At 37.0% G+C, this 26,362-nt stretch overlaps 1 protein-coding gene across 1 annotated transcript in view; it reads right to left on the bottom strand.

Annotated features, from left to right (window-relative positions):
• LOC145979635 (clavesin-1-like) overlaps positions 1 to 26,362 on the bottom strand; it is a 176,835-nt gene that overhangs the window by 127,473 nt on the left and 23,000 nt on the right. Inside the window, exons 3-4 of the mRNA XM_083112600.1 lie at positions 21,129 to 21,279; positions 1,325 to 1,518 (exon numbers count right to left, since the gene is read on the bottom strand). Coding sequence (XP_082968726.1) covers positions 1,325 to 1,518; positions 21,129 to 21,279 — 345 coding nt within the window. The remainder of the gene's footprint in view (positions 1 to 1,324; positions 1,519 to 21,128; positions 21,280 to 26,362) is intronic.

The raw sequence follows: 26,362 nt of genomic DNA, 5'->3' as shown, positions 1-26,362 counted from the left end.
CATTGTGATTACCTCCATTCCCCGATGTCGCGACTAACATCAAATCACCAATTAAAGTATGAAATTGATGATTAAAGCCAAAGCCGATGCGAAGAACCTAAAAATAGACATTTAAATAGTGTATGGTGCAAAAGAATCCCAAAACCTGAGAGGTAATCGTGAAGCCTAAGCTTTGTATATAATATACTTGTCTGATTGAAAAACAAAGTTTTAGATCTAACAAAGTTGCCGCTACATTCTGAAAATTAATATCTGTTACTTAGATGCTATAGTTGGTAACTTATCACTTCACATGGTATCGATTTAATATATATAAGCTCTATATTCTGGATATATATCAGATAATTTCATTTCAATAAATCCTTGACTTTCTGTGTAATCAATGGCATTCCTATTTCAAAAATTTTAATAGTACATATTATTACCTCTATCCTACATATTATTTCAACGTCTAATGATTTTGAATAATTTTGGAGACTTGATAATATTTATAAAGTTGCTTTATTTGTCTCTAGAGAAATATTTAATATTTTTATGGTTGTTGCTCTGTGTTTCGTTGAAAAGTATGAGTGGAATTTTTAGTTCTTGCAAAATACGTTGGCCAACTATTTCTAATGTTAGTAAGTGCCAATCAGCCAAGATAACTTTTATGTGTAGAAATTTCAGGTCGGAATCTTTAATTGTACCTTAGTCACCGTGGTGACAATAATTAGGGAATTACTCTCTCTCCCTCAATAACTATACATTATAAATATTCATTAAAATAATAGTCAAATTTTGGCAGACTATATGCACTAGGAATCCGAAAACGTGATCTCCACAGAGTATTGAAAAACAAGTTAGATGCACGATTTTTCGTCTGACATTTTGATATGCATCGTCTGATTCGTGGAATGCAATATCCCTTCATTTCATTGCTATACTTAACTGCATTGAAAAATTCAACTCTAAATTTATAGCAGTAATCGTTGTCACAATCCTTGACCAACACTAATTTGTTTACCTATTAGACACCAAATACTACTAATAATTACTATTACTATTATTATTATTATTATTAACATCATCATCATCGTCATAAAGGACGATAATAATACCACATAGTGTATACAACTACTCAAAGTAAATGTAATATAAATATTGATTCTGGATTTGTTTAATATTTTCAAAACTTGTGAGGAGTGTGAGTTAATATTTGAAATGTAAGCAGAAAAGCGTACTTTTCAAAATTACTTAAAGACAGGTTATAAGCTATCTCAAACTCATATAATTATCCTGGAACGAAATTATTCTTTTTGGTGGAGATGAAAGTGATGTATCTTACCTCAATCATGTACACTGAAGTCCTTATGTTATGAGGGGTGCAGAGGCGGAAGTGCTCCCAACTTGCAGGAGCTGCGTCTATCACAGATATCACTCCAGCCATCTGCGTGTCTTCGTCCTCCATCAGGTACTCTGCGACACAGACAAGCAGCCGGGCCAAGTTTTCCGCCGTCAGTATCATTGAATCCCTTGGAACTGTAACAGGGTTTTCTTAGCGCAATATGTAATCTTTTATATCAATCATAGTTGAATCATATGTTTAATTATTGTAATTTACATTTTCTACAGAGATTATCTTTTAGTTTAACAGATGCTAACACTAAGAATTCCCTTGCGTTTTTTTGGTATAAATAGGTGCAGCATTTTCCACACAGTGACACACAGGTCACTGTGTGTAGGTCATCACGATCTCGTTAGTCTTATTTGCCATTTCTTCCTCCATGTAAAGTGCTTGGGGGATTAATGGATTTAATATTTTTTCAAGAAATCAATTTTTAACCAGGCCGGACAACATCTTATTGTACATGATCGATTTCGTTCTCATCTAATTCAGGTAATACAATTAGGGGCCCTAGAGAACACTAAAGCCGATGACCCAGTACTAACATTGTGGCGGCCAGTACAACATTCAGGATAAGATCCCCTGCTTCTCTTTTGAGGTCTGGGACATTTTTCTCCGGAAGCTTTTGGTGGAACTATTTTATATTCATCGCTTTTTACTTCTGCTACTTCTTGTAGTCCTGGACTGCCACGGTTGATTGCGATTACTGGAGGTCGGGAAACGAAGAAGAAAAAGCGATGACTTGTCATTCTCCGAGTTTCGGATTTGGCCTTGCAATTTTACCTTCATTAATTTGTTTCTATTTGGTATCTTTACAAAATAACATACGTCTAAATGTTTATTATATTTTGTGTAACTACGTATACTTCTGTTTTCCTTACATATAGGCCTAACCCATATATACGTCAATATCTCTTTACGAATATTCAGTGTTCAGAACATTATTTCCAAAAAAACTAACCGTGTTACAGCTACAGTAACTGGTGCTTGTAAATTAACTGTAAGTTACATCTACAGTTCCTCATTTGATGTAAATTTTCTTGCACACAAATTTAACGAAACAAGATTACAAATTGTAATAGAATAAATATGTGAAAACTTGGTGTCTTATTTACGTTTCTTGTATAAAGTATGTCTTCATATATTTTTATTATTTCTTATCCTGTAGGGAAAATGCTAAATATTTGTGAGGAGTGGCTAATTACAAACTTTCATGCTATCCCATCGAAAATTTAAACTTTGCAAACGCACAAGATTTGAGCCCAGATCAGCAGTACACTCAGCAAATGTGTGAAGCTGTCATCAATGGAAAGTGACACACACGTCCAAGAAACAAGAAGCCTGGCCAATTACCTCATGCTCAGTGACATATTACTACCTGCTTTTCGCTTCAGCTTTACGTAACAACAGAAAAAGAATAGAAGAACTGAATATTCTTACCAAAAGTAACGTACCGATATGACCAACCTAAGGTTTGCAATTATTTATAATGATGTTGGAAGTCAGGTCAGTAATACTAATGGAAAAATTTCAAAGACAGAGCATGGATTAACATTTTCAGAATACTAGAGAAAGTTCCAGATAATACCATGGATGCAGTGAAAAGCTTGTTAAATATAACATTTTATCCATATTGGGTAAATTGATGTATGTACACAAAATGGCCTGGTGATATATTTTGTTGTTTTACGCCAAAAATGGCCAAAGGATATATTGTAACTAATAATATGTTACATTCATTGGTAGATACGTATATCGAAACACATTTTATTTACATTCTGACATGAGATTACGCAAGTAAATACAATCTTTTACAAAACCAATAAACAAGGATGTTACGTGTCATAATTTGTCACCACAAGACTAAGGATTACATGTCACAGTCTGGGCGAACGAAAGGTCCTTCACTGTCCTTAGTAAGCGCCACATACAGTATCTGAACATAAGAGAGATAATTTCATATTTGATCATGCCATATTGATTCCACCTTACAATGTGTTAATTTTTCCTTCGTTAAAAGACTGTAGACTAATGTCTGATAATATGTAAATCATTGCAATCTTCAAATGATGAGCTACCATTATGAACGGTCCGCCATTATCGTTGGTGCTCGATCCTTTACGTTTCACGAAAATCCTACACAGTTATGACAGTTGTATCATTTGAATAATTTTGTACTCGAGTGTATTGAGGTAGGAGCGTCGCTGTGACGTGGTAGACTACCTCAGAGCTCCCCATGCCTCGCGGCTCGAGCGAGGAGGGAAGGGGGAGGTGCTAGTAGTTGAAACGGCTGATCGCTTGCTGTCGGACTGGGTATCGGGCAGTGGCTCGACGTTTGAAGGGAGTGTAATACCTGCAATTACTTGTTTGTGTTGAATAAATAGTAAGTCAAAGAAACTGATTCTCATTACTTCCCGTCGTCATAAGTATGGCGCACAAACAGGAGGACTGGATCGTATACGTCGTTAGAATCTTGTTGTAGCTGTTGGATGGAAGAATTCAACTTTTTTGTCTGTGATGTTGGAACGTAAGTACTGAACTTTTTCTATGTAGAAAAGAAGAGTGACGAATAACTTTATCGTGCTGTGATTGTAGCACCGAAATTATAAAATAGTTATACTGAACACTGAGACAACTAAAATTCTTAGCTAGCAGTAACGGAAATTGAAAATGGCTACAAAAAAGGAATTGGAGTTTCTCTTTAAACAATTTGAAACTAGACTCGGCGAACAAGTTAGTAGTGCAAAGGTTGATATTAACAGTGTTGAAAGTAACGTCAAAGCGGATATTAATAGTGTTGAGGCCAGAGTAAGTAATGTAGGCACCAGTATAGGTATCTTAAGGCAAGACTTCGAATTATTGGAAGCACGAGCCGAAAAGAAAGTGTCTGGTAATTTGGTCGAAACAAAGGAATGCACCCATGAACTATAGGAACAAGTGGTCAACTTGAGCACGAAATTGGAAGAGAAGATAAACAAAGTTTCTGTTACGTGTGTAAATCAACATAAAAAATTGAGAGAAGTTTTCGATTCTCATGTAAAACAGGTAAAAAATGAATGTGTAGATATTAAGGAAACACTCGAAATGAATCAAAAGAAGTTTGAAAGTTTAGTCAACTTGTACATGTAAATGAAAGTAGTTTGAAGGAGTTGTTTAATAACATTAGTGGACATGAAATTGGTATTGCTGAGTTGAATAGTAAATTTAACGAAATTAGTGTTAAGTCTGGACAAACTATTCAAGATCTAAACTTGAGCGTTCAATCCGTTCAACAGAAAATATCTAGTATTGACATTACTGTTAAGGGTTGCTTACAACAACTTACAGAGATTACTAACAAATATGAGGTTCTAGATGATAAGTTGAAGAATATTTGGTATCAAGTTAGAGATTTAATGAATGATTTTTCCATGTTGAGAGTAAGTGCTGAACCGGTAAAATCTTCTTATGGATTAGAAACTTGAGTACAAGGCTTAGTTAGTCCTGATGTTTCCAGATTGTCTGAACTGCAAAGGGAAGCAAATAAACCTTCTTTACCCATCCAAAAAACTAAATATATCACGTTTAGAAAGCAAAGATCATTACGTAAAGGAGAATCTGATTCTGATGTAAAATCTTCTAGCTCTGAAACTAAAGTTCAGTTAAGGGGGATTAAACGTAAATCTGCAAGTAGCTATAAGAGAGATAGAGTTGCGAAAATCACGTCAAGAAATAAATTTCGTGATAGTAGTTCGGAAAGTTGAACTGAACACAAAAGTAGTAGTTACAGAAGGAAGTTTGTACCTAGTACACTTAAGTACTTCGATCTAGATAGGTTACCTAAATTTACTGCAACTAGGATGGATTATTTGGCGTCACAATTTTTTCAAGAGTTTGAAGATCGCTTGGATATGTTAAATGTTCCAAAAAAAGATTACATGAAGTATGTACCAATGCTTTCGATAGGTGTTGCTGAAAATTGGATCTGTCAAGAGAAACTACACATCGTAGATTTTAGTTCTTTTAAGGTTCTTTTAATTAATGCCTTTGAAACGGCATCGTGGAAGTCAACATGTCTTGCAAATGTCTTGTGCAAGAGCTACAGCAAAGAAAGTAGATAAACTCTGTTAAATTATTTCTGGTCAGAGATTAATTTACTAAATTCCATTCAGCCAGACATGCCAGAACATCAAAAAAACTATTTTAGTATCCCAGAAGTTACCAAATAGAGTTAGAGAAGCAATCTTAAATCAACCTTATATCAGTCTTGGTACCGCTGCTGAATTGGTTCCTCGTCATGAAGCTTTGTATGCAAGTGCTGAAGGTGAAAGTATGAGAGATGGAAGGCCTGTTGGTATTATCAAGTACAAGTTGTTAATGAAACTAAAAGGAATAATCAATCTAGAGTAAGCAATATGCAAAATTCTAATACAAGCCATGAGACTAATGTAAGGAATTCTGGTAAATTCAGGAGATATGCCACTGATAATAATAGTAGTAATGATAGTAGATCTGGTCAAAGGTCTTGGAGAGTAAACTGTTTTTCATATTCTGGTAATAACTATAGGAATAGTAACTTTCGAGGTAGATACAATTATAGTAACCAGAATCGTTTAAATGCTGATAATAGTAGGTCTAGGTATGGAAATACTAGTACAAACACTGCACCCCACGATGATGTTCAAAACAATCCTCAAAGAAGTGAGCCTAGATGTAGTACTAGGGAAGAAATAGAAAATGGTGATGTTGGATCTCCATTTAGGATGAATGCGCCCTGGTTTGTGCCTGAACAACCTTTAAACTAAATAGTGAGTCTATTGTAATTGTGACACAGAATAGGTAAGACGAAGATGAGAATTTTGTGTCAGTAGTCAATCTTAATACTGAAGATTTAAGAAACAAACTTTGTAATGAAAATCCTAGTAAAGCAAACTGTCAATAATGCTTTAAAAATGTATGTAGGGTAGATATTAATTTTTATGAAGACTTGTTAGAAGATGAAGCGATATAAAGTTATAATAACTGAAGGTTCCCTGTAAACCTCAGGAACAAAGTCAAGAATACAACTTCTATCTTTGCAAATATTAATGGGATAGAGAGTAAATGCTTAGTAGATAGTGGTAGCGAAAGTTGTTTGATGTCAGAGAACAAATGGAAAAGTATTACTAGTGAAGTCACCAGACCTACATTAGAGTCAATATAAGACATTATTTTGGTTGGCTATTATGGAAAAAGAAAACAGAAAGTACTTGGAAAATTTTGTGTGGATATAGAAATTGAAAATACTATGTTCTTTGTTCAGTTTGATGTTGTCAAAGATTTGACAGTAGAAATTCTTTTAGGTTTAGATTTTTTGTATAATGTAGACTTCAAGGAATATTCATTATTGTTACATACCAAACAAGGTGAAAGATTAGTTAAATTATTACCTATATCTTGTCCAAATTTTGATGTGAATGAAGAGGCATAGAGTAGTTTTCTTAATGTAACACGAAGTCAAAAGAGGAAAAGTGTAGAAGATCTTAAATTGAATGCTATGCAAGCTGAAATACTCGATGAAGGTGAAAAGAAGCAACTGTTTGATTTGTTACTTGAATTGAGGATGTTGTTTGATTAAAAAACTGGTTTATTAACTAAATATGAAAATCATATTGAATTAGATACAACAAAACCTATAGTTTCTAAGTCATATCGAATACCTTATCATTACAGACAAAATGCTAGAGGACATATTAAAAAAAATACTTGAGTGGGACATTATAGAACTTTCTGATTCACCTTATTTAAATCCACTAGTAAGAGTTCCTAAGTCTGATAGAAGTGTAAGGCTATGTACTGACTTTAGGAATATTAATCAACGCCAAAAAGTTAGTCAAATTAGACCAATTAATATTGAAGAGGCATTACAAGGATTTGTTGGTAGTCCATATGTATCACTGGTCGATATGTCCTCTGCATTTCAGCACATTTTGTTGTTAGAGTCATCTTAAAAGTATACTGCATTTTTGTTTGAAGGTACGAGGGTCACTATTTATTATTTTGAGCCTTGGCAACACTGATTGAAGTTAGGCGCGATTTGACGTTTGCACGGAATCGTCTGGCATTATTGACCATACCGTACTTCAAATGTGTTGTTAATAGCTTCATTTGTGTTGTTTATGTTGCCTTGGAGATTGCGCGAAAACAATAAAATGGAATTAACTCGTGAACATTTTCGTGCGATGATTTTTTTACGATTTTCGACGTGGATTATCAAGACAAGAGTGCATCGATCAACTTACTTCCACATTTGGCGATGAAGCCCCATCCTTTGCCACTGTGAAACGCTGGTATAACGAATTTAATAGTGGCCGCCATTCGCTCACCGACGAGATTCGCGAAGGTCGTCCAAAATCAGTTGTTGTTCAAGAAAACATTGATGCTGTGCAAAACCTAATACTGCAAGATCGTCATGTGACATACTGTGAGATTGAGGCAACCATAGGCATTAGGTCCACCAGCATATATAAAAAATTACATGATTATTTAGCTGTGAGAAAGGTATGTTCTCGTTGGATCCCACACAAATTGACAAAAATTCAGAAAGACGCTCGCGTCAATTGGTGCAAACAAATGCTCAATAAATACAATCGTGGTGCTTCAAAAGACATATATAAGATTGTAACAGGTGACGAATCATGGATATATGCATATGAGCCGGAACTTAAACAGCAGTCGACTGTATGGGTGTTTCAAGATGAACCCAATCCAACAAAAGTTTTTCGCGCTCGAAGCACATCGAAACAAATGGTCGCCCGTTTTTTCGGGAAAACTGGTCATGTGGCAACTGTGCCTTTAGAGGAACGTAGAACGGTCAACTGTGAATGGTGCACAACAATTTGTTTGCCAGAGGTCTTCGGTCAAATACGGAAAACAAACAAACGCCGTAGGATCATTCTTCATCAAGACAATGCCAGCTGTCACACATCTCGTCTAACAACCGACTTTATGAACAGTCAAAAAATCGAATTGATGGGTCATCCGCCGTACAGTCCTGATTTGGCACCCAATGACTTCTTCTTGTTCCCGAATGTCAAGAATAAATTGCGTGGACAACGATTTTCGTCGGCGGAAGACGCCGTTGATGCGTTGAAAAACCATATTATGGAGGTGTCTCAAGAAGATTGGAAAAACTGCTTTGACAAATGGTTCGAACGAATGCAAAAGTGTATTGACCATAAAGGAGAATACTTCGAAAAACAATAAAGCAGTTTTCAATGCCAAATTCCTGTTTTTTCATTGTTAGGCTCAAAATATAAATAGTGACCCTCGTGTACAGTACCAATACAAACGTTTAGTATTTGGTACATGTAATGGACTACAAGCATTTACGATGGCAATGACCAAGGTATTAGGCGACATTCTGTCAGAGAATTTGATCATTTATGTTGATGACTCATGCATTAGAAGTGAATCTTTAGAAAGTCACATAGAACATTTAAGATGTGTATTTTCAAAATTAAGAGAGTCTGGTATGACTGTACGTCTAAAGAAGAAATTCCTCTGTAAAGAAAAGTTATTGTACTTGGGTCACATTATTGACAAAACTGGTATAAGAGTAAATCCAGAGAGAGTAGAGGCTATTCTCAGTCTTCCTACTCCAAAGGATGTAAAGACACTTAAAAAATAGTGTTTTTTCTCTTGGATGAGAAGATTCATTCCAAACTTTGCTTCCATATGTGCACCTTTATATGAATTGTTAAGGAAAGGTAAGAAATGGATATGGACTAAGAAGGAACAATAAAGTTTTGATTTGCTCAAACAAGAAATTTCTATTTCATCCTGATCTTAATAAAAGGTTCTATGTCCAAGGAGATGCTTCTTTACTTGGCATTGGAGAATATTTGTATCAAATAATTGATGATGAGAAAAGAATAATAAGCTATTGTAAGTTGTACATTGAAAGTATGAGAAACAATACACCATAACCGAGCTAGAATGTTTAAGTCTTTTATTTTGTATTGAAAAATGAAACAATATCTTTTGCGTAAATAATTTACTTTAGTCTGTGATCATAAGTGTCTCACCTGGCAGAACCATTCGAAGAATTGAAACCCTCGCTTATTGCTTCGGTCCCTTTAACTTCAAAAATACCAGTTCATTGTAGAATACTGCAAAGGATCTGACAATGGTCTAGCGGACTTTTTGTCCAGACAATTTTCAGAATCAGAGCCGATTATGATGCACATAAACAATAATGTAAAGTTTAAAAATGAAGTATTAGATATACCGGTAGAGTTGTTAGTCCAAGAACAGTACAATGATAAGCTATTTCAAACTATTATTGATTATTTGAACAATTGTGAAAGTATAAATGTAAGTTTACCTCAAAGGTGTAGACATTTGAAAAAGTTTTGTAAAATATGCAATGGAATTTTGATGATAAGAGATTTTTACTTTGAGAACATCTGGAAAATATGTATACCTCAATCTTTAGTTTCTGTAATACATGAAGAATTATCATGACAATATGGGCCACTTTGATTGTGAAAAGGTACTCAGAAGAGTTAGGAAACTGTACTTTTTGCCTGGTATGAGAAAAGGTATTCTGAGTTATATCAAAGATTGTGAACTATGTATGAGAACGAAGCCGAGTAGACATCCGACCAAGGGCAACAATAATGTGTAAATTATAAATGTGTATTTTGTAAAAATTTCACTTGCAGGAAATTTTTCTCCCAAGAGAGGGGAGTTATGACAGTTGTATCATTTGAATAATTTTGTACTCGAGTGTACTGAGGTTGGAGCATCGCTGTAACGTGGTGGACGACCTAAAAGCTCCTCATGCCTCGCGAACTCAACAAATGCTGGTTTCGATATAAACGCATGAAGTCATTTTGCACTCGGATAAACTCAACAAAAAAACATTTAAGCTATTTTTGATCTGAATGTCTAAATTTTGTTAAGAAATATTATCTATAACAAACATTCGAAAGTGAGCAAATAAAATAAATGTCATGGAAATAAAAAGGAGAACCAGACTTGTAATGAAAATATATCTATATTGCACAAGAAATACTAATGAAAGGAACTGTAGTGTACAATATACTATTAACGAAATCAGAACTCAAAACTATTTTTCCCATTGAACTTAAAACATTATTATAACTTTATTTTAAACTGAACAATATGCAATTTAGTTATCGTAATCCAGTTGGTTGTCTTCTATTTCCTCAGCGTCACCCTCGTTTGGTGTGGAGATATTTCCAGTATGATTTTCCAGAATGGTTGTGAAGTATGCTGACCATGGCAATGGAACGTACGGCAGTAGATCTGGTTCAATTTTGAAGGGGGCACATGCACAAGGGAATCATAAAGACTCGGTAACTTAACTGCGGACAGATTGAACTTGGAAGTGTCATAAGAGCTGTACTTTCCTTTCTGAAGTTTCACTGAAGTTTTGACGCCCAAATTGTAAGCTTTGTGGATGTAAAACCACTGATTGTAGTCTTTGGTGAACTCATATGTTTTACTATCCTTAAATTTGGCGCCGTGGAGCTGAGTTTTTGTTGTACGAGGGCTATTTGTTTTTCAAGGTCCGAGCGGTCGCGAAATAAAAACCATTCATTTGCAACATTTAGCTACGCCTTCAAGCTACTTATCTACTTGGTCGCTGACCAGATTTAGACATTTGTCGTAGCGTCGTACCACCTTTCCAATATCCTCGTCATAGAAGGCAGCCGCCTGTGCTTTCAGCCAATTCTCTACGCTGGTCTGCAGCTCGTTGTCTGTGCCAAAATGCTGTCCTCCTAGCCAGCTTTTCATGTGCGTAAAGAGATGAAAATCTAAGGGAGCCAAGTCCGGGCTGTAGGGTGGGTGATCAAACACCTCCCGTCGAAAATGCTGCAGGAGCGTTTGTGTTGCAGCTGCAGTGTGCGGCCGAGCATTTTCATGAAGATGGACAATGCCTGATGAAAACGTTCCTCTTCGCTTGTTCTGAATTGAACTTCGTAGACGTTGAAGCATCACGCTGTATGAGGCTGCAGTGATGGTCGTTCGACGTTCCATGAATTCCACCATCGACACTCCTTTTCTGTCCCAGAACACAGTAGCCATACACTTTCTGATGGAGAAGGTTCGCTTTCACTTCTTTGGTTTACTCGGGGAATGGGAATTCATCCACTGTTTGGATTGCTCTTTTGTTTCTTCATTTTCGAGATGAATCCATGTCTCCTCCCCTGACAATTTTGTTCAAAAAATCCTCTCCCTCATCATGGTAGCGCTGAAGAAACGTTAAGGCGGCGCACATTCGCTGTCTTCTGTGCTAATCGGACAGCATCTTGGGAATCCATCTCGCACAGAGTTTGCGGTAATGAAGTCTCTCACTCACGATGGTATGGAGAGCTGACCTTGAAATTTCGGGAAACAACTCACTCAACACAGAAATTGTGAACCGACGATTTTCTCGAATCGCCTAATCCACTCTCTGAACAAGATCATCCGTTCACACTCGCTTCCTTCCCTGACCGGCTGGATCATGAACGTCTGTACGTCCTGCTTCAAAGTTCCTGCACCATTGCCGCACTTTGCTGCCACTCATGAAAGTTTCACCGTACACTGCATTCATTCACGACCGATTGGACCTTGATTAAAAAAACCTCTTATATTTTTGGTGTAGTCCAAAACAAAATCTTGCGTGACTTGTACTACCGTGAATGGTGTTTTCTGACAACATTTTTGAATGAAGTACTCGTAATGATCCTTGGAGTAGACGTTGACAAGCCGAACCTCTTTCTCAATATGTCCAAAGTCCCAGTCACAAGGAAGGTAGGAATGTCAGGCGTCAAAGAAACATGTCGTATTTCTTCGAATTTACTCTGTGGATTTAAGACAAGTTGGCCAAAACTAAATTCAATTTCATATTCTGTCCAAAGCAGTTTTCGCTAAGCATAATCATTTGTTTAATGCAATCATCAACGTCTGATAAGAAGTGACTAATGCAGCTAGTGATTTCACATGAACCAAGATTTGCTGTCGCTTCATCCAACACATATACAGGGTAAGTCAAAATGATGGACCCGATTTCAGACATTTATTCTGTGAAATATAATAAACAAATGTTATTGTGAGACATGTGCTAAGAAAGGTAAACTGTCAAAGTTTTTTTTAAAACAAATCACAAGTGTTCTATGTGAGCACCTCGCGTTACACGGCACACATCAAGCCAACAGTCTATCTCCATCCTAACCTTGTGTAGCATGTTTCAGTCAATATCAGCAATGGCTGCTGTGATCCGGGCACGCAGGTCATCCAACGTCGTTGGAAGTGGTGGTACGTAAACATGATCCTTGACAAAACTCCACATGAAGAAATCACATGGGGCAAGTCGGGGGAACGAGGTGGCCAATGAAGGAGAGGTCGATCCTCCGGAGATGCACGGCCTATCCAACGTTGTTCCAATGCCCCATTCAGATGGTCCCGAACGCTGCCATGGTAATGCGCAGGGCACCATCCAATTGGAGAATGAAATCTGCGCTATCCTCTGCAAGCTGTGGAAGGAGCCATAGTTGCAGCATATCAAGGAAAACAAGTCCTGTCACAGTACGTTCATGGAAGAAAAAGGGCCCATAAATCTTTTCATGGGAAATGGCACAAAAGGCATTCACTTTGGGAGAATCGCGTTCGTGTTCCACAAACTCATGAGGGTTAGCAGTTCCCCAAATCCTTACGTTGTGTCTATTCACTTTCCCTGAAAGGTGAAAAGTTGCTTCATCACTGCAAATTAATCTCTCAGAGAACCCATCCGTTTCCATTATGCAAGGAAATCAGCACAGAAGGACGTGCGCAAAGTATAATCAGTGTCTTTTAAGGTTTGAACTAGTTGCAAGCGGTAGGGTTTCATTTGTAAATGTTTCCGAAGAACCCGACAGACAGTTTTCTGTAGAAGTGGACTTCTGTGGACTCCGCACGAAACATGTGCGCATTCGTTCCACTGTCTCTTCCCCAGTCGACGGACGACCAGTCGATTTTCGTTTATAGATGCAGCCCGAATCTCTGAAATGTTCATACCACTTACGAATGGCCTTCCCCGTAGGTGGTTCTCCCCGATATTTGGTACGGAAATGCCGTTGCACACTAATCACAGACTTGTTCACATGATAATCAAGCACACAGAAAGATCTCTGTTCTCCAGTCAACGCCATTTTCCTGCTCGCTGCTCACTCCTAGCGGTAGAAAGTGGAAACACTGCGTGGAAACTAAACTTTGAAAGTTAACCTTTCAAAGCGCATGTCTCACAATAACATATGTTTATTAGATTTCACAGAATAAATTTCTGTAATCGGGTCCATCATTTTGACTTACCCTATATTTTAGAGGCCCCTCTTTTAACTTTATCAATACCGAAGTTGTATGTCCACAGTTTCCGTTTATAAAACTGGATACCACGGGTTGGGGAGTGCCTGCCGTAAGTCGAATGCAATAGCGAGGACACCTTCATAGGCATCATTTTCCAAAGATTTGATGAGCTCTTGAGGAAGTTAAGCTTTCATCAGATGCAGCTTTTTTTTTAATGTTTGAGAATTTTGATTTTGTCGGCAGAACCGCAGTTATCTTTTTAAATATTTTTTTATGGGAATGTCGAATTGCAAGTATCACTGCGGGGAGGTTCAAACCCGATGTTAAATTCGCGATTGAAAATATCATATAATAATGCTTGGTTACGGGCTCACTTCCTGGATACTTTTCTTTCGGCCACTCCAAGTATAGGGAAAAGACCGAACTAATGTTTAATCAAACCGGGAGGTACTTTCGATGAGGACTTTTGCGCGGCTATAGTGGCTTGACACAGTTGGCAAAGACATAATGCGTTGTTTCGCTTTAGTCTTTCTGTCTTCTGCTACTTTATGACCAGATTTTATTTTCACCTTAGGTCAGGATCAACGGCTCCAGTCGAACCAGTTTTATCAATAGCAGTACGAACACATTTTTGCGATATTCCATGCACATTATAAAATGGGGTACGGCATACTTTGTGTTTCACACTGTGTATTGTTACAGTGTAGTCGAGACACCACAAAATCCAACTCAGCATTCCCTTTACAATAGGCATTTTTACGTCCTTGCTTATCTCCAACTTTGATATATATACGAGTTCTGTAAGTCGTAACTACCCAGTTTCCAGATACCATCAAAACTCTCTTTCACATTCTCTCGGTCTACCTTCAAATAACATTGGCAGCTACATGGCTCACCGATTTGACGAGCTGGTACCACAACAATCGTCTGTCTTGATACGTATTCTTCGCCGGAGTTCCTTTTCTTCATTGCCTCCACCTTCTTCCACGGCTTCTCGTTTTCCTCTCGCTTTCTGGAGTGCCCCGCAAACATGATTATCGTTAATTCACTTAATGACATCGTGATAGCATTCCAGCAAGGTGAGCAATAGAAGTGACGAACTAAACTAAACTAAGTGGATTGAATCATCCAAGCCACGTGCTAAGCGGTGGAGTGGGGTGGGCGGGGTCCGAGTAGCAGGGAGCTAGGGTGTTGAGTTCGCCCTTCGTATCCGGAGCTCTACCGCTCTTAGAAGATAGGAGAACTTCAGTCAGCCCTAGTTGTATATGGTGAGAAGGGTATTCTAAACAAAAAAGCTTGTCTAACATATTCACTTACGCCTGACAACCAAGCAAGGGAAGAAAAAATCGACCAATGTTGAGTTTGCCCTTCGTATCCTCAACGCCTCAATTACCGTCGCGTAATTTCACACATTTGAAGCTACTGGCAATTATCTCGTGTCAGCTTCACAACTACAGTGATAATAACAAATCAAATATTTTCAGGTTATATGTATATCTTATTATTAAAAGAAAAAAAACTTGTCTGTACATTGGAAGAGATATCAACCCCTTAACGCTTGTGTTGTTACATTCGAAGTACACGATCGTTCAATCACGTGATGTCACTCGATCGAACATTGGAACAACCGTTGATCACGAAGTCGATATTACATTTAATTAGCACTAACTGTAATACGTAAAATATTTTTTGATTCTCACAGTAAAAGTGTTGGTTGCGTAAAAGTGCTTTTTACAAAATTACTGTCAGAACCACGTACAGTACGTCTCTCTATTATAGGCAATGCACAGCAATTTAAAGGGTGAGACAAAAGTCCCTGACCACTCCTTATAAAATGGAAAGGAGTATGATTGCAGCAATTGGTCATGGTAGTAATATGTTAGACCTAGGGGGAATCTTTTTGTTGCATGTCATGACAACATCCCTCATCTTGGTGACCGCCATCTTGAATACAACATCATTTCTTTAAATGTTAAGTGGAACATGTGGGGGTATGGTTTTGTGCTAGAATTTCACCAATAATTCAGTGGTGAAATTAGATTTATGAAACCTTTAATGATAAGAATGTTATGGGCAAGAACCCACACTTTGCACTGCATGTTCTGCATTCTGATGAAGCAACTTTTTATGAGAAAGGGGAAGTGAATAAACAGAACATGCGGTATTGGTCCTTTGAAAACCCGTTGTGGAGAGATCCGAGCAATATGGTTGGTGCTGGGAAGGTTATGGGGTGGGCCGGGATCTGGGGGACAAGTATCATTGGCCAATTCTTCATTCATGACAATTTAAATGACGAGGGATACTTGCAGTTGTTACAATAACACATTTCACCGTCCGTTTTGAAGCAGGATAGCAGTTTCCCCTTAATAATTTCAGCAGGATGGAGCACAACCTCATAATGGGCGACAGTTTCGTCACTATCAGGACCTCCAGTTCCCTGGTCGACGGATTGGTTGACGTGGGCTAGTTTAATGGGCTCCTCGATCACCAGATTTGTCCCCATTGTGGGATCATGTGAAGTCAATCGTGTATGCCGAAATGATTTGCACAGCACTTGTTTTCGTCACTTGAAATTTTCACAATATAAGTGTTTTATTCTTGTGAATCTGGTAAAAAATAATACATAATAATTCTAATACATAATAATGTACTTTTATTCTTATTCTACATGATATCGTACTTTTTCTCATGGTCAGTAAACATGCTTCTCTATTTTATAAATACACATATTTCGAGAAGAATAGTTATTACCAAAAATATTTTATTTTCTGTTTCTTGTCTCGCAATCTCTAGAGCTTTCTTATCTACAGGAATTATAATTTTAAAATTGTTGTAACCGAAAGAAAAAAAGACAAAATTTCGGGGAAGAATCTGCTTAATACAAAGAAAACATAGTTCATTTTAAATTATCGGATAGGGCATAGTGTATAATAATAAATATCATGAATTTCCTCACTTAATACATTAGTTTTTATTTGTAATTTGGTGAGTTTCTCCGATTCCTGCTTCCGAAGTTGAATTATAAATACTTGCAAATCTCAACAAGAGGAAACGTAAAGCGTGGTGGAAAAATTTTAATTGTATTATAGACGTATGGCAGCTAAGGGCGACCTAAATTACGTCAAGTTTTGTGCTCTCTGTGTATAAGTATACTATATATTTAGCTACAATTCCGTTGCACTTTAACATATTAATTTTTAGGTTCAGGAGAATGTAATTTTCGGAAAATTATGAGTTGCAATATAATCATAAAGGTTTGCAAAACACATTTTTGTTTTCGATTTACACGAGAAATTCTTACCTTCGTTGAAAATAACGTTTGGATAGCCATGCTATCGCTGTCCAATGTAAAGTTAGGGCAACGAGATGATGAACGAATTTATTTAGGGACACAAAATGGTCGAAACGTTTGTCAATGAACAACCCCATGCCAAAACGTTACAATGAGTGTGTGTTAAAGAAGTGATTATCTACGCTTAATAAGCCACTTTTATTATTTTCTGGTTAAATAAACTCAATGGCAGCGCGGATAATCGGATACTCTTACATTCATTCTACACATGGATTTTTGAACACAACCATTCCCTTGAAATCCGTTAACATGTCCACTATTACACGTTATTCATAATATGATAATTCGTACTGTTTGCTAAACAAAAGTTTCTTTTCTCTCAAGTTTACTGCGAAATTATGTGAGAAGTTTATAATAAATATGAAGATTTTAATTATTAAATTAATGAAGATTTCCTCCATTCTTCATAAATTCTTAAACAGAGACAAATAATGTGTAAATTTTGAATCATTTATTTGTGGTTTCCTTTGTGCTCGTAAGCTTTTTCCCCAGCGTGAATTCTCTGAACTACGCGTGCATTAACACAACGGACGAGAAACCCCAAATCACTAAATCAGTTCGGCAACAATTGCTAATTAATTTGTCTACTTGAACATTAAAGGAACTTCTCTTCTCGGAAGTAATTATGACCCAAATCCGTCATACGATAATATGAACTAGAGATATAAACAGTAATCACCTGGAAGCTGTAGGAATTAATAATTCACAGAAAGAGCAAAACATCTAGTAAAGGTAGGAATTTTTCTTGATATCACTTAGATCACAATCACAAGTTCCATATTTTACGATTTTTTCCCTCAAGTTACTACACTAAAGGTGCAGTCAACATGATCAATCATGTTATTCAGATAATATGAATGACATACTAACGCCATGTGTTGAATTCACCATGTAACTACTTGGAAACAGCAAACAGGCCGTATTGCCATATTGTTTAGGTACCTTGCGTTGTGTGTATGTATATTCCCCTGTTTCGTTCTCTGTAGGATAGAATTCAATATGCAAATAGTACTAGGCATTTGTTTCTGGCAATTTAGCTCTCAAGGTACCTTTAAGGTCTTTGGAAAACTGTGTTGGATTAGGAGATCAGCAAGAATTCACTTTTGACTCTCCCAAAGAATTTGCTGCCCAGTATGTGAACAGATGCTAGACACAAGTCAGAGAAATGTCAGTGAGAAGTGTTTTAGAAGCTTAGAAGGCAAATAACAGTGATAAACAAGCTGTAGATATCTGACATGATGTTTACATTTTCTAATGCAGTTTTTCATGCTGATTTCAAATCTGAAAACCGTTTTGCTCTATCACGTCAGGTTTTGAAGATATCGACAACATTTTATTTTTCATGGAATACCGTTCCTCAAAAAAATTTCGTCGTTTTTCATTATTTTTCGTGCAACACCATTTTTTTTTCGTCGTTTGTGAAAACAGTTATACTTAATGTAATACGTTGAAATATTTTCAAGATCGCATTACTATACTTTCATTTATTTCATTTTTAATTTGAGTGACAGTGGACTATGGGGTCCAGAGGTTGCATAAATTCACCAGATCTGTTTTGCTATGTGTGCTGCTATCTAACAGAAATCCATCCTCATCGTAAGACTTTTACACCGTTTCTGAAGAAAGCATATGAACTATACGATTCGAAGGTACTAGATAGTAGTAATTCATGGGCACCACAGATCATATGTTTTACATGTGCATGCAACTTGCGCGGTTGATAATTAAGGCGAAGAAGTACTGCTGCTTCATCTGCGAGTAGTATAGCAGAGATAGGAAGCACCACTATATAAACAAGGATTGGCCGATCAGAGATAGAATGCAGTCATGAAGTAAAAACGTCCTTCGTGTGCCGTTGGTTGAACGTGAAAAAGTTATCATGCCACCTCTTCATTAGAAACTGGGACTCATGAAGAATTTCAAGAAGGCACTAGACAACAACTCAGATGCTTTTCGGTACCTGTGCAACAAGTTCCCGGAGATGAGTTATGCGAAAGTGAAAGAAGGTGTGTTCATAAGTCCACAAATAAGGAAGATCATTGCTGACAGCCACTTCCAAGACTTACTGTGTGGCACTGAAAGAGATGCATGGGTGGCATTGAAGTCAGTCGTAGCCAATTTCCTTGGAAATTATAAATCTGCTGACTATGTGAATGTTGTGCAGAAGTGCATTAGTGTGTACAGAAGACAGCTGGGTTGCAACATGTCCCTCAAAATTCATATCCTCGACTCACATCTTGACTTCTTCCCCGAGAACCTACATTCAGTCAGCGACGAACATAGTGAACATTTTCATCAGGACATCTTGGTGATGGATTCACGCTATCGGTGTCGATGGAGTGCAGCAATGTAGACTGACTACTGTTGGACGCTTCAGCGTGAGATGCCAAATGCTCAGCACAAACATAACTCTACAGCCAAGAAATTCAAACCAAACACACCTTAAATTAAGGAAGTATTTTCTACATGTATGAATTTTATATGTTTATTATACCTTCAACTAGATGTTACTATATAGTATATGTGTCATGTGATGCACTTGCACAATTTTCTTAGCTAAAGCCATGTTCAATAGTACTCCACTTAGCAAAAAGTGCTCTAGTGAAACGTATGTCTGTGAGTTGTTTGCCTTGATACAATGTTAAACATATATAAATGGTTGATGTCGTATATCTCAAGAATGGTGGGTGTTACAGACAAATGGTTTGCATATTTTGAATCAGCATGTTTCAATTGTCTTAGAACGCGTGTTGGATACCAAGATATCCGCCGTTTTTTTTTTTTTTTTTTTTTTTTTTTTTTGTTAATCAGTGTAATCGGTGAAGTGCAGATGTGGAATTTCAAAAGTGCCAGACATACATTTCATGGCAGAGGACATCAACTTGATAGACTGGGATGTGAGCTTCGAAAGAGAGCTATTTACGGTTACGCATTTGAAATTCAAATTTCATCAAGAAAATGGTAGATGCATTCAATATTGCTGAACAGCAATTGCTCGCTTTCTTCGTCACACCCAATAAGTTGAGAGACTGGTCACAATAATGGTATATACTTCATCTTCTCTTTATGGTGAGAAAGATATGCTTATATCAGATCTAACATTGATGCTAGGAAGCAATTACAATCCTATGAGAGGAAATCTGATTATTTTATACAAAAAGGAAGTAATGTAATAGCAAGGGGATGGTGATAAGGCTGAAAAATATTAGTCTCGTTATTATATTTCTTTTAGCTACAACTACTTCAGCTCGTACTTGCATTTCGCCACAAAAGTTAACGTTTGCGTCTAGTGAAGTGGTGGACTTCCTTTACTTTTATACAAGCTGAAGAACCAGCCCTCTTGGTGTGGCAAGAAATCCCTAAAATGTTTTAGATTTACCTAAAGATTTTTTGGTACCATTACGCAACTTTTGCAAACTGTGTTTCTGTAATTCCTATACTATGTGCCTTCTTCGATACACTTTACTGTTTGCCTGATTATGGGTTAGGGGAACTTTGAGGAAAAAGGTGGAAAGAAACAAACGATTATTTTATTTAGGTGTAAAGTCTTCAATAATTTGTCAATAATTTAGAAAATTCAATAAATCAAATTTTATGCGTTTGAGAATCAAATATTATTTTCAATCAGAACAATCTGGTCGTCTCTTTCGGGTGGGGGAGGGGTGCTATAGCCTATGGCGAGAACGATCCTGTTACAAATCCCTGAGCTCATTTCTGTAGTCAATTATGTAATACGAACAATGAAAATTGGCAACATTGTACTAATTTGTACCCTTGTCTCACAAAGGTGATAGTGCGAGGAGTGGCTTTGCACACAAGAATTACTACTAGTGTTTGCACACTTTTAGTACTTAGAATATATATTATGGAAAAAAACGCCGTTATTTGGCGATTTATATTTTAAGCTGAAAAAAAACGGCTAATTTGGAGAACAATTTAATAAGAATCCTGAAAATATGCTGTTATAATGAAAATTATCCAGTATATATCTCTGCGGGATATTCTCTCCTACTGGACTTAGGTATACTATTTCCGCAGAATTCATTCTTAACATGTTTGCATAAAATCTATAATTACCTATGCGGCCACATACTATTCTCCTTCCAGCATCATCGCGTTCTTCCAAAATGTTAATATTCACAGCCTCCAGGGCCGATCCAAGATCAGATTCGGGGTCATTGATATACCAGCCCCTTTCGACTGACTTGTGTTTATAGTGCTTTATCAACTGAAAATAAAAATTAAGACTTTACACTATATGTAAAAAATATGAAGAATTTTTGTACTCTAATTGAAATTCAATACGTTACAAATTATTGCAATTTTGGAAACCTTCAAATTTTAGTTTTGCGCGTCTAGTTTCTAACAATATAAATGCGATTTTTTTTCTCATTAGTTTATGCAACCATCAATTCAATTCAATTCAATAGATTTTATTTTGGGGAAAGGTTTAGTAAATGCTGATCTACAACGTAATCCCACAAAATAAGATGTAGCAGAGTACACATGGAAATTATAAGATACTTACTAATTAACTCTATAGCCTTCTTAAACCCGAAGGTTCATGGCTGCATTAACACAGGCCTTCCATCTGTCTCTATCTTGAGCAAGATCTATATACTATTTTCTATCCCTACCGATTTCTATCGGTCCATCTCAATGTTGTCCTTCCATCTTCGTCTTGCCCTTCCTACAGGTCTGTTACCATCAGGTTTCCAAACACGAATCCTATAAACTCCTCTTTCCTCTCCCACTCGTGCCACATGGCCTGTCCACCTAGGTCTTCTTGATTTAATCATTCTAATAATTTCTGGACATGAATACAAATTATGTAGTTCTAAATGATGTAACCTTCTCCACTTACCTGTCTCCTCATCCCTTTTAGGTCCAAATATTTTCCTAAGGATCTTATTTTCAAATACTCTCAATTTATGTTTCTCTTTCAATGTAAGGGACTACGTTTCACATCCATATAATACTACAGGCAAAATTACTGTTTTGTATATTTTTACTTTTCGTATCTTAGATATTAAACGAGAAGACAAAAGTTTATGAAGATAGAAGTAACATGCATTTCCTGAATTAAGCCTAGTTTTTATTTCCTCTTTAATATAATTTTCATTTTGTTAATATTACTCCTAAGTATTTGAATTTGGAAACTGGTTCAAACGAGTTGTTATCAATAATTAGACTTTCATTATTACCTAACACTTGGTTTCGGCCTGTAAGCATATATTTAGTTTTCTCTTTGTTAACTTCCAAACCTATCTCTTTAGCAGTTTTGAAAAATATTTTAGCATTGTTATTAATTGTTTTCACATCATCCCCCAGTAAGTCTACATCATATGCATATGCTAACAACTGAGTCACACCATTTAATTTTAGTCCTTCTTTAATTTATTTTGCCTTACTAACAGCATATTCTGAGGCAAAATTAAAGAGCAATAGAGATAATGCATCTCCTTGCTTTAACCCATCATGAATTGTAAATTTGTCAGACATATTATTACCCACACGAATTTTACTTTCTGTTTCACTGGTGCATATTTGTATCATACTAACAAGCTTCTTAGGTATTCCAAACTCGACTGATATATTATATAATTTATCTCTTTTGACCGAATCATATGCTTTTTTGAAATCAATGAATAGCTGATGGACATTTTGATTATATTCCCACTTTCTTCCAAGTGTCTGACTGATGTGAAAAATGTGATCTGTAGTTGATCTGTTACGTTTAAATCCACATTGATAATCACCTATAATTGCATTAGCATATGGTGTTAGTCTTGTTAAAAGAATGTTAGACAATATTTTGTATGTTTCTGAGAGTAGAGAATTCCTCGGTAATTATTGTAGTTCATTTTATCACCTTTTTTAAACACAGGAACAATTATTGATTCTTTCCACTGTTGAGCGATTTCTTCTTTATTCCATATTAAACAAATGAATTTATGAATTTGACATATTAATGAATTTCCACCATATTTAATTAACTCAGCTGGTATTAAATCAATGCCAGGTGCTTTGTTATTCTTTAGCCTTTTAATAGCATCTTTAACTTCAGTCAAGTTAGGTTCTGGAACTAAAGTTTCTGCTGTGTGGATTTCATTTACTCCTGATTTATCTCCTACATGGACATTTAAAAGGTCATTCAAGCAGTTCTTCCATCTATTTAGATATCGCTTGGGTCAGCTAAAAAATCACCGTCTTTATCTTTTATCAAGTTTACTTTAGGTTGCCACCCCTTTCTAAATTCATTTACACCTTTATATAAATCTCTGATTTTTTTATTTTTGCTGTTTGTTTCAATTTCGTTAATTTTGCTTTTCAAGTTATCTCTTTTTTTACTTCTAAACGTGCGGTTAATTTCTCGCTTTATTCTATTATAATTGTTTAGATCTGTATCATCAGAGTTATTTAACCACCTAAGTCTTGCCTGATTTCTTATTTCTATTAGATTATGACATTCATTATCAAACCATGGCTTACTTTTTCTCGGTTTATAGTATCCTATACTTTCTTTAGTTGCTGATTCTATTGCATTACTTATGTGCTCCCAATTCTTATTTACATCTGTTTCATTTATATTTTAATCATCATTTAAATCCTGCAAAACATCAAGTCTGTTTGACAGTTTAATTTGGTAATCTTTCTTAATTCGTTCATCAGTAAAATTTCCTGTATCAAATTTTAGAACTTTTAGATTTTGTTGCTTATGATTTATCACTGAGAGTCTTTCTCTTAATTTAGCAATTACTAAATAATGGTCACTGGCACAGTCAGCACCTCTACATGAATGAAATAATGAACAATTAACTTATGTAAAGAAGCTTCAACTTCACAAAGAAATGAGAAAATACTCTGTTTGTGTGCAAATAAATGACATAATGATAAGATTACCTATGTACTTCATTCGTTTCGGTCACTTAGTTATATATTTTATAATAAGTCAGATGACATTTCAGTTATAGTCGAATCTGGTCTTACTTTGATTCTGTTCGTCATTTCGTGAAACATACGTGTCCAGTGTCTTACGAAAGTGTTTGTACTTCTGTAGTTTTACTTCTTTCAGGAGTGCATTCTAGGTGCCACGTAACTATATGAAGATTGCAAACAGGGGATCTACAACGAGAAACATTGAAATTACTGGCATTCTTATTGGATTATGATCAATTGAAGGTCAAGCAGGAGCGAAGAAATCCCCTACCCTAGTTCTCGTTTGAGCTTATCACCATATACAGGTGTATAAGCTTAAATCTGCTGTTTTGTAGTCAGAAAAACACATGGTTTGTTCATAGAAAGCAACAAGAAATTTATTCAAAGTACTTGCCCTCGCGAGCTACACATTTTGCCCACCTCTCGGGCAATTTGTGGATACCTTGCCAAAAAAAGTCCTTCTCTTTCGAGGCAAACCACTCATCAAGCCATATTTGGACGTCTGCATTGGAATCGAAGTGCTGCTCAGCGAGGGCGTGGCCCATCGACGAAAACAGATGGTAGTCGGAAGGGGACAGGTCTGGTGAATAGGCGGGATGGGGTAGCACCTCCCAGTTGCGTGTCTCCAAGTAGTTTTGGACCAGTCTTGACGTGTGCGATGGGGCGTTGTCGTGGAGGAAAATCAGCTTGTCATGTCTTTGTTGATAATCCGGCCTTTTGTCACACAGAGCACGGTGCAATTTGATCAGTTGTTGGTGGTTGCGGTTGGCAGTGACAGTTTCACCAGGTTTCAACAGCTCAAAGTAGATGATACCCTGTTGATCCCACCAAACACACAGCATCGTCTTCCGGCCGAAGCAATTTGGTCTCGAGGAAGATGTTGATGGTTGGCCGTTATCAACCCACGATTTCTTGCGTTTAGGATTCTCGAAATATATCCACTTTTCGTCGCCAGTCACAATCCGATGCAGGAAAGACTTTCTTTTTTGTCTGGCAAGCAAGATTTCGCATGTGTTATGGCGTCTCTCCAGCTGCCGATCGGTGAATTCATGCGGCACCCATTTTCCAATCTTTTGAACCTTTCCATGGCACGTAGACGCATGGAAATGGCTGCTTGAGTAACACCCAATTGCTCGGCAAGCATCTTTTGCATTTGGGTATCGTCCTCGTCCAAAAGAGCCTGCAATTGATGGTCCTCAACCTTCCTGGGCCGATTTTCACTCTTCTTGTCGTTCAGGTCAAAATTGCCGACAAAACCAATCCCTGCACGTTGTTTCCGCTACATGACTGTCACCATAGGCCTCCACAAGCATTCGATGCGATTCAGCAGCCTATTTCTTTAAATGGAAGCAGAAAAGCAAAGCTTCCCGCATATGCTTTTTTTCTGGCACAAAACTAGACATGCTTACCACAGGAACACTGTCTGTTGTTGTCTCCACGTGCTGACGATGTGCACTGATTCGTGTTGGCCGATGTCCAACTCATACAAACACCAGGTATGGAGTGCCCATGGTAGCTTCATACGCTCAGTAACGCCATCTATGAGCAAACAGCAGATTTAAGCTTATACACCTGTATAACAATATACATAATCTTCGACTAAAAATTTTAGTACTATTCGATCGACTAGCTTGATTATAATTAGACGAACGACGAATTCGACTAATATTAGTCGAACAACCAATTCGACTGATATTAGTTGTCTATTCTTTTCAGTAGGCTAATTTTCATTAATCGATATTTTTCTATTGATTTAGTAATCTACCAAAATTAGTCGACTAATGCCCACATTAGGAAACAATATTCGTCTGGCAGAAAATGTGGGAAAATAGCGACTGTGGAGAGAAGAATGCCTGGGTTCCAGAGCGGTGCTAATGCTGAGCTATATTCACGCACGTCCATCCACTCCCAATACAGCATTTTTCCACTCTTACGGCAGGCGTTCTACATGCTGGTAAGAGAAGATGGTAGCTGGGAAGCCACCAATCCAGTGCAATAAGAAAAACAGCAGCCTGTAGAACGAGATGTGTAGTACTTCCTCCCGACATGTCGTATCTGCCGGCGGCACCTTTTCTGTCTGCTTGGTCTGCGGTGCATTCACTGCTAACCCTCTGCTTGCCAGGATGTAGAGCGGCCGCCGTAAGAGTAGACAAGATATATACAAACTGCCATGCATCTTGAAAATTGAATTGATTGATTGAATTATTGTTTCAAGTCCACTCTATGCTCAGAAAGGCTAATAGAGACTGGGCCTACAATTTAAAGTGGGGTCTGAACCACATTGACATGTGCCTCCTTTGGGTATCGAACCCTTGAACCCCTGATCTTGATGTATTGTTTTTGTTATGTGCTATGGTATATTTTACAGTACT

This window comes from Lepisma saccharinum, chromosome 26 (assembly GCF_977018435.1).
Source record: "Lepisma saccharinum chromosome 26, izLepSacc3.1, whole genome shotgun sequence".
Lineage (NCBI taxonomy): Eukaryota > Metazoa > Arthropoda > Insecta > Zygentoma > Lepismatidae > Lepisma > Lepisma saccharinum.
Note: the sequence above shows the minus strand (reverse complement) of the source record. Positions and strands in the feature narration are given on the sequence as shown.